Source organism: Corvus kubaryi, unplaced genomic scaffold (assembly GCF_017639235.1).
Source record: "Corvus kubaryi isolate FWS band 111438036 unplaced genomic scaffold, C.kubaryi_AGA036_p1.0 37334, whole genome shotgun sequence".
In the NCBI taxonomy this organism is placed as follows: Eukaryota; Metazoa; Chordata; class Aves; order Passeriformes; family Corvidae; genus Corvus; species Corvus kubaryi.
The window spans coordinates 25,160,313-25,169,222 of record NW_024581108.1 but is presented as its reverse complement, the minus strand read 5'-3'; the positions used below and the strand labels follow the sequence as shown (position 1 = coordinate 25,169,222).

Here is an 8,910-nt window from a genome sequence, read left to right as displayed (position 1 = left end):
CAGCTCCCCGCCCACCCCGCGCCCGCCGCGGCCCGGCCGGACCCTCTCGCCACCGCCCCTTCCTTACCCCGTCCGGTCCGCGCCTGCCTCTCCGGGCGGCTCCGCGCGGCGGCCCGCCCCCGGTGTCCTGTGCCCTCCAAGGCCCTTGCCATGTGTGTCCTCTGTCCCTGGTGTCCTGTGCCATATGTATCCTGTGCTCCCGGTGTCCCGTGCCCCGAGTGTGCCGTACTACGGGTGTCCTGTGCCCTGGGTGTCCCTTTCCTTGTGTGTCCTATGCCCCAGGTGTCCTCTCTCAAATTAAGTTTATCGTTAGAATACCAAAACTAATCTGATTTTTTTCCTTCCACGCCTCATCCCATCCCTGGGCTGCTTCGGTTTGCTATTGTCAGCCTTCTGGAAATTACTGCGTGTTGCCTTTCAGTGCCTTCATTAAAATGCATCCCTGCCAGGGAGCTCTTTATCCATACTATACATATTAATAAGGCTGGTTAGCAATGATTAAGTGATGACTAATATGTTAGTGAGTGAAAGTATCCAGCATGGGCTGGAATTTGTAGGTAAATAAGTTATATATGTTATTAAAAAATCTTACAGGTAATAATTAAAATTTGCTGAGATATAATAATTTAAAATTATATTTTTTATCCTTTTACAGCTACAGCAGAGAGGACACTCTTCAGTGCTGTGCTCCCTTGTATCAAAAAACTCAATGCAGGTGGAGCTGTGGGAGGTGGTGGCCGCTGCCCCGTGGGATGTGCCAGGGTCCCTCTGGCTGTCCCAAACCCTGTGACAGGGGGAAGGGCTGTGCTGGACCAGGGAGAGGCCAGGGAGAAGTGGGCGGAGATGCTCTGCCAGAGCAAATGTAACATTCAAGGGCAGCACAGACGCTCCAGGGAGTCACCACTGCCAGGACCTCCCCACCCTCCCAGCCAGGAATTCCTTCCCAAGATCCCATCCAGCCCTGCCCTCTGGCACTGGGAATCCATTCCCTGTGTCCTGTCCCTCCATGCCTTGACCCCAGTCCCTCTGCAGCTCTCCTGGAGCCCCTTCAGGCCCTGCCGGGGGCTCTGAGCTCTCCCTGGAGCCTTCTCCTCTCCAGGTGAGCACCCCCAGCTCTGCCAGCCTGGCTCCAGAGCAGAGGGGCTCCAGCCCTGCAGCAGCTCTGGGGCCTCCTCTGGACTGAACAATGTAATTTAACAAAACCACTGATCCAGACACATTATGGGGACAGATACAGCCACACATGGTTCCTGATGGAGCCCATGCATGAATTCAACAGTTGCTGCACCAATCCAGCTGCTTTGGGGCATTTTTGGGGATGGCTGTTGCTCATTCCAGTTCTTCCCTCCTTCCCTGGTGTAGCCAGAACTCTTTTCTCCCAACACTTTGAGAAACTTGTGAAGAGCTGAAGAGGAGACAGAAGTCACTGCGCAGCTTTACAGAGATCTTTTGCATTTCCTGTGGGATTTCATGTGAATTCTTGTGCTCTCTGTGGTGCAGGTGATAATGGGGAAGGAAGGAGTGCTGACAGAAATCCATATAAAGCAGAATACATTTGAAGAAGTCTGAATTTCAGAAAGTTGTTGGTGGTGCTCAGCTTCCTAGAGGAGGAATTGCAGATAGAAATACTTGGATATGTGTTTGAAGTGAGATTTGGGCTCCCTGGTGTTTCTGGGCTCCTTTTAAAGTTGATCCATATATCATTTCCCTGGATTCATAAGATTTTTGAGTTCTCAGTTCTGTGAATGTATCAGTGACTCCTATCCAATTATAATTCTCATGCTTCTTATTTCATTTTCCATAATTAAGTGTTAGGCTTCCATAGGAGACATTATCTCTAAACCACTGGTGTTGCATAGCAATTTCATTATATGTGATTTTAATTTGCAGAATTTTTAAGAGTACCTTTTGCAGTTAATTTCTTGGCTTATATTGTGGTGGCTTTGGCAGTGCTGGGTTAACAGCTGGACTTGACCTCAAAGCTCTTTTCCAGCCTAAATGATTCTGTGATTCTTCATTAATTTACAAGTTTTCCAGTAGATAGAATCAGTGGTCACAGGCAGAATTTGCTGTATGTAACAGAGGGGGCTTTTTCTCAGGCTTAAAAAGAGTAATTTTATTTCGTTCTCCTGAAAGCTGAATGCTGTTTGCTTAGATTAAAGGATAAAGAAACACTCTTCACATTTCAGCCCCCACATTTCTGAGTGCCTGTTTATCCCAGAGAGAAGGCGTCAGCCACCAGTTTGTACTGGGAGGCAGCCTGGGATCAATAACAAATCCTCTAATTAAGAGCCAACGGATCCTAATTGACTTATGTTAGTTCTCCAGCTGGGCTCAGCCTTCCTCTCTTGCCACGGCATGGAGCATCCTTTGTTTAAGGCACCCCGAGGTAGGAGAACCCAGCCCCTCTGAGAGGCTGCAGCCTTGTGAAGTGTTTGAAGTTGTTATTTTCAGAGCTTATTTTAGCGACTCCTGAGCTGAGCATTGAGAATATATAGAGCAGCATTTAGGGAAAATGTTCATGTGGTGGTGGCTTCCTTTACCATGAGCTGCAGCTCTGCCAGCCAAGCTGAGCTGCGCCATTTAAGGAACACTGAAGCTTTGAGTGAAGTTTAAACTTAGAAACTTTGCTGGAGTGCACCGGATGCTGGGGGAAACCAGAACACACTTTTTGGATTGTCAGACCAAAGGCAGGAGGGTTCCCACAGAGCCCTCCTCCTTGTGGAGCTTCTGTTTCATATTTAGATTTTGTTTTTTAATACCCAAAGAGCTTTTAGTTGGGTTCTGACCATGGTGGCCTGGAAATTGGGCTAGATTAAAGCAGGGTTTGTTTGTTTACTTAGAAGTGCTAACAGACTTGGACAGTCCTGCAGCGTTTTTCAGGACTTATATCATTCTAAAATAGATTTGATTCAAAACAGATTTGATAAGAAAGTAATTCTCACTTGCATCTATCCCAAAGGAAGAGCTGAGCCTGGGCAGGTGTGCTGAGAGAGAATCTGGATTTGATATGAAATATTAAGAAGTTTATTTAGTTTAACTGCTGGAAGATCCAAGAGAATACAAGAAGTTAACTGAAGTAGTTAGAAGATACAGGAGAAGTTGGGAGCCGGATCCTCAGTAAGTAAATGCCATTCCCACTGAGGGTATATCAGATGCTCCCATACTGTCCAGCTTCTTATTTTGGGTGGTTTGAGGTTTTCTGAATCCCCAGGCAGAGAGCCAGGGATGTCTTCCCGAACTGTGCCAAAAGATGAGGCTGATCCATTGAGTCATGGAAGTTCTGTGCACATTCGTTCATCACAGCTGTATGAGACAGCAGCTGTATTACAGCACCTCTAAAAAATATGTATTAGCATCAAACCCTTAGCCACAATAACTTTTCACATCATTTAACACAGTATGACAGTGTTTTTAACTCTAGTTTAGCCTTCCCTGCTTCTCAGTCTGTTGCCACAAAGAGCTGACAAATCCATGAATAATCACATAATAACTCCAATTGTGGGAACACAGCTGATGTGGAGAGGACAAACAATGTGTCCTTCTGCTTACATCACTGAGAAATGTGAGTTTCTGTTTTGCCTTACTCCTGCAAAAAATGTACAGAGCAAAGAGAGAAGAATTATCTTAAAGGAGCAGAATTATCTTCTGGTTAAGGCATAATTAATAATGTGTACATAACTAACAGTGTGTACATAATTAATAGTGTGTACAATTCCCTGTTGCAGGGCCAGTCTGTCCTAAATTGCACTGATAGGAGCTGAAAAGAACAGAATTTTATTTTGGGAATGCAGGTAACTGGTGATGATACCCAAATCAGAAGGAAAATAACTCCAACGGGTCAAAACCTGTTGGTTTTACCTGCGCAGGTGTGCGGAATCTCTGAGTGGCTGCTGTTGTACAGTTTGAATATGCAACAGCTGTGTGAAGATCTGTTGCCTCCTCTGTTTAAAAGGCCTAACCAAGAGTCTTCTGAAGTAATCCAAAAGCTCTTTGTGGGTGAGAGGAGATGCAGATTCAGTTGCAAACTCCAGGAAAGCGCTGATGGATTTATTCCCCTGTGCAAACCCCTGGCACTGAGCGCTGACACCAAAGCCTCAGCCTGTGCCCGACTGTTTGGAGTGCCTTGACCATGGGTTTGTAAGGCCTTTCCCAGCTAGTAATTGGTGACTGGATGTGGTCAGGGCAGGCAGATAAACACTTGGAGGAAGGGGGTGAATCACTGAGTAAATATCCTATCGATGCTGTAGGAGCTGCTGTTACTCACAGCACCTTTGGAGGGGGGGCGGGATGTGACGTCTTTGTTTTCAGGAAAATGTTACTTGAAAGAGGAATTGAGGTTAAATGTGTTCCAAATCTGCAGCTCCACACCTTCCTCACGCATCTCTTGTCTCCTTCAGACTGGTCACCAGTTTAACATCCCCCCTTCTTCCTGCATATCCCTCTGGAACTTATCCCCCCCTCTGAGGTCACAGCAGAGAAGTGTCAATTCTGTAAATGCCAGTGTAGTTGCATCATTAAAAGCCCCCAAAGCAGATGGTCTGGGTTAAAACAAAAAGCCTTTTTTTTTGCCAGTGTAGCAGCATTATAGTGATTAGAGCAGCCTGTTGGCAGTTCCTGTCAGCAATTTTTGCAAGCATGTAATATATAAAAGGATAAAAATACCATTTACTGTGATTTGCTCACCGCAGAAAGAGGCCGGAGTGATACAGTACCAAAATCAGGAGGAAAAGCCCTGCAAGTAGTTTTCTGTCCTCGCTTTTGCACTTTTCCAGGATCCTGGCAGATACAGTAAGTCTGCTTGAGGAGTCTTACCCTCCTTGTGGTTGCTGGGACACCCCATTAGCCAGCAGCCCCTGGGCAGCCTGGGCCATCCTGAACTATGATGATCTCTAAGGTCCTTTCCAACCCAAACCATTCCATGATTCCATAATCCTTCAGCTGATGGATCCATCACCCTTGTTGGGAGCAAAGAGGAGCCACAACAGAACGCTGGGTGCCACCCTTTGTGTGTATCCAGGTAAAGAGTTTGTTCATTTCTGTTTACAGTGTTGAGACTTGACCATTAAAAAGCCCTAATTAGCAGAAAAATTAGATATTTAATCACCCTGTTACAAGACGAAAAGCATGGAGTGATATATGATTTGTATATATATGTGCTGAAATGAATTTTCCAGCTCCCTAGTGTTTATTTTATTTATAAGGAAAGATCTTTGTTCAGAAGAAAGAAAAATCAACATTTATTTCAGTGTGTTCAGGACATTCGCTTTATGCTGAGTGTTCACTTAATTCACCATTTCAGCCCTCAGCTCCCAAATGCTCCCACTCTGTGACAGCAAAGTCCTCAGCAAAGCTGGATAGTTTTGAAATCATGGAGCACATTTTTGGAGACAAAAACCTGATTTCTGAGCTTTGAACACCATTAAATTTGTAAAATATCTCCACCTTGAGTTCTGGTGCAAAGTTTCAGCACAAAACTGAATATTAACCAACAATACATAGAAAATCACAGGCAAGATGCTGCAGTGATACCAAAAAATCCTCCTCCAGTTCCTGCTTTCCTGATCCACTTGGCATGAAATGTTTTCTTGACTTCTACTTACTATTCTCATAAAAACCACAGGGGTTTCTTCTCACTGCTACTTGTTTTGTCCAAGATCCAGTAATTGGTACCATGTGAATTCACATCTTGCAGTGACAGAACAGAAGTGGGGTTCCAAAAATCACTTCAGCATCTCAACCTCTGGCAAACATCAGGGCTACAACCCTCCAGTCTCTAAGAATCCATGCAGTTACACATCAAGTAGCTTATTTTACTCCTGCTGGTAACCCCTATGTGAATATTTACAGTTCAAATGGAATTATGATAAAAAATTAATAGTTGTTAGATTTTGGTGAAAATTCTGTTGCCTCTTCATACTGGAATTGTTTTATCCTTGGTTTGCGTGTACTGCCTTGATATAATAATAATAATTTTAGTTATTGGTAACATAATTAGCTAAGTTTGGTGCACTACAAATTACGTCTGTGGTATGAAACAGTGAACAATTAATGATGCCAGAAAAAGAGTGAAAAACCAAAATCAGAGTCAGAGCACTCTGTGAAGTGTTAAGGTACATTTTAAAGGGTTGGTGGGAGGGTTTGGATTCTCCAGCTCCCCGTGGGTTACCTCTCCTCTCCAGGCTACTTGGATCATCTTCCCCCTGACAGCCTTGGTTTGATTGAGCTGTGTGTGAGAAACATTCACTCAACAGCTGCAGGCACCGGCACCACAGGGAGCCCTTCAGCTGGGCTGGGAGGGAGGGGTGGGATTCTCCAAACCCCCTCAGTACAGCTCTGGATAAAGCCTCCTTGAAACCCCTAAGGCAAGGGAGAGATCCTCTGATTCAAAATCTTTTTGAGCTGGGCTCACCTACTGCAGCACTCAGCCTCGTAGGTGCATAAAAGAGGCCTTCACATTTCCCCCTGTTTGTCTGACTGGATCCTTTTTCCAGCATTCAGCCTTGATGGGCCACAATTGAATCATTTCAGGTGACAAAAACCACCTAACAGTGGGTTCTCATTTCTAACAGAGACATTTTGAGCTGGTATTGTTAGAAATGAAGTTAAAAAAATGAACACAGGCTTTCAATCTGGAAGCACACAGGTACTTTTAAGGAACTGTTCTGGATAACTGCTAAAGAAATGGAAGGAAATTTCAATGTCCTGGCAAGTGACTTTAATCCAGTAAAATCAGGACTGTGAGAGCAGGAACTGGATGTGGAAACTCACTGGCTTCAGACCTGGCCCATCACTTACTTACCTTGTTCTGGTTTAGATGCTGGATGAGGAATTTCTGTGAATTAGGCTGAACATATTCATAATATGGGGAAAAAAGGGATGGGGCAAGAGTTTTCCTGCTGGCAGGTGTCACTGAGAGCTTCCTGCAGCACATGGAGCTGGGACTCTGGATGTGCAGCTCTCTTTGCCCCCAGTAAATCCAGCCCAAACAGGTGACCCAGGGAACAAACAGGGAACTTTGGGACATTCAAAAAGAGGATGTTGCAGAAAGCCCAGAAACCACGGATGGGGTTAGCTGTTAGCAGAGGGAATTCTCCTTCAAAAACCTCCAAGAGATTTCCAGTTGTTAACATTTTGAACTTTGAAAATATAACAAAAATTTTCATTTTTAGGTCTCTGACTGTTATCTTCCGGTCTCAGCAGAAGAGCAGTGGTGTAATTAACAGCTTCATGAATACCAGAGTAATAATTATGAACTGCAGGAATGGCTGTTGCCTCAGGAATTCCTCTTGTAGAACTGCAGCAGCTTTTTGGCTCTTCAGAACTGAGGAGACACATGTAAAGGTAAAAAAACAGTGAAAAATATTAATTGGTATTACAAATACCAATATGTTAAAAAAGAGGAAATATTGCAGGTGGATTACACAGTGTCTGTACATAGATTTCAATTATAACAGTGTTTCAAATGATTAGTTTTCATTTCTTTCCTTGCTACAGCACGATTACAATGTGTCTGCCGTGAAGTTTTTCAATGCAAAATTCAGAATTGTGCTTGATATTTATAATTGGTCAAATGATCCAGATGACAGTTTCTGTCTGCTTTCTGTTTATCACATTTCTACTTATGGATGTAATATGCAAATATTCTCAGAGTCACCACACTAGATTTCAGAATGAACATCTTCACAGAATCATGGAATAGAATCCTGGAATGGTTTGGGTTGGAAAGGACCTTGAAGCTCATCCAGTTCCATGGGCAGGGACCCCTTCCATAGACCATGTTGCTCCAAGCCCCATCCAACCTGGCCCTGCATAATTATGTAATGGCCTGAATAATTAAAGTTAGAATTTCCATGCACATTTTCAAGTAGTGCTGAGGTACCTGGTTAATCAGATTCCTGAATGACTTCCCAAGTCTGGGATGAGTTTCTGGGAAGTTTAACACTTCCAGGGCCTTCCCACCACTCCTTCATTTGCTCTCATTTTTAAAAGCACACTATAATTTGATATTTAATTATTGTTCAGCCTGGACAGGAGGGAGCCAGGCAGGAGGTTATGGGGCAGCTGCTGAGGGGTGTGGTTGGAGCAGCCACGGAGCCTTGCCCCTGGAATTTCCCCGTTCCTCCGGAGCCCACATGGGAGAAGGACCAGGGCAGCGGCGGGACTGAGGTGATGGGCTCTGTGCCCCGGCCTCCCTTCTTTGCTCTCTGTATCACTTCTCCGCAGGAGCTCAGAGGAATCAGCAGCTCTCCCCGGCAGAGCTCCGAACCCCAGCCCAGTTCACTGAGGCGCAGCGGGACAGCCGGGGATTAATCCGAGCGGGAATGCTGGAATTCCTGCCTGCTCTTTCTTTCCCTGGTGCTGGGGACACTGCCAGAGGAGAGCAGGGCTGGCAGCTCCCAGCTTTTCAGGGCATGGATTGGCCCCAGAGGGTCGCTCAGGTGCTGCTCCCTCTGCCAGGTTGGGCACAGGAGCAATCCAAGCTCAATACACCTCACTCTTCCAGCTTTTGGGTTAATTTTTGGAGTTACCGAATTCTCTGAAGCAAGATGAGAATGAAGATATTTTGGAATGTTAGGCCTCGGCATCACAAAAACCAGGGCTAGGAGAATTCACTGACAGCCCATTGTCTTGCCACTTCAGAGTTGTTCTTTTCCTGATCTTAAGTTCTTAAGGAGATTTTCATGGAGAATTCTGTTTTCTTTAGTGTTTATTTACTGAGACCCTGGCACAGGTTGTCCCACAGCTGTGGCTGCCCCTGGGTCCCTGGCAGTGTCCAAGTCCAGGTTGGACATTGGGGCTGGGAGCAGCCTGGGACAGTGGAAGGTGTCCCTGCCCATGGCAAGGGTGGCACTGGGTGGGATTTAAGGTCCATTCCAACCCAAACCGTTCCATGAGTCCTGGAAGACT

General features: G+C 45.3%; 1 protein-coding gene across 2 annotated transcripts in view; it reads right to left on the bottom strand.

Annotated features, from left to right (window-relative positions):
* Window positions 1-404, bottom strand: part of LOC121665963 (biotin-dependent 3-methylcrotonyl-coenzyme A carboxylase beta1 subunit-like) — an 11,138-nt gene extending 10,734 nt beyond the window's left edge. Inside the window, exon 1 of one of the 2 annotated variants that reach the window (XM_042030975.1) lies at window positions 68-404. In XM_042030975.1, coding sequence (XP_041886909.1) covers window positions 68-152 — 85 coding nt within the window. In that variant the 5' untranslated portion in view covers window positions 153-404. The remainder of the gene's footprint in view (window positions 1-67) is intronic. The other variant, XM_042030974.1, reaches the window with a different exon arrangement.
* Between the last annotated feature and the right edge of the window lie 8,506 nt (window positions 405-8,910).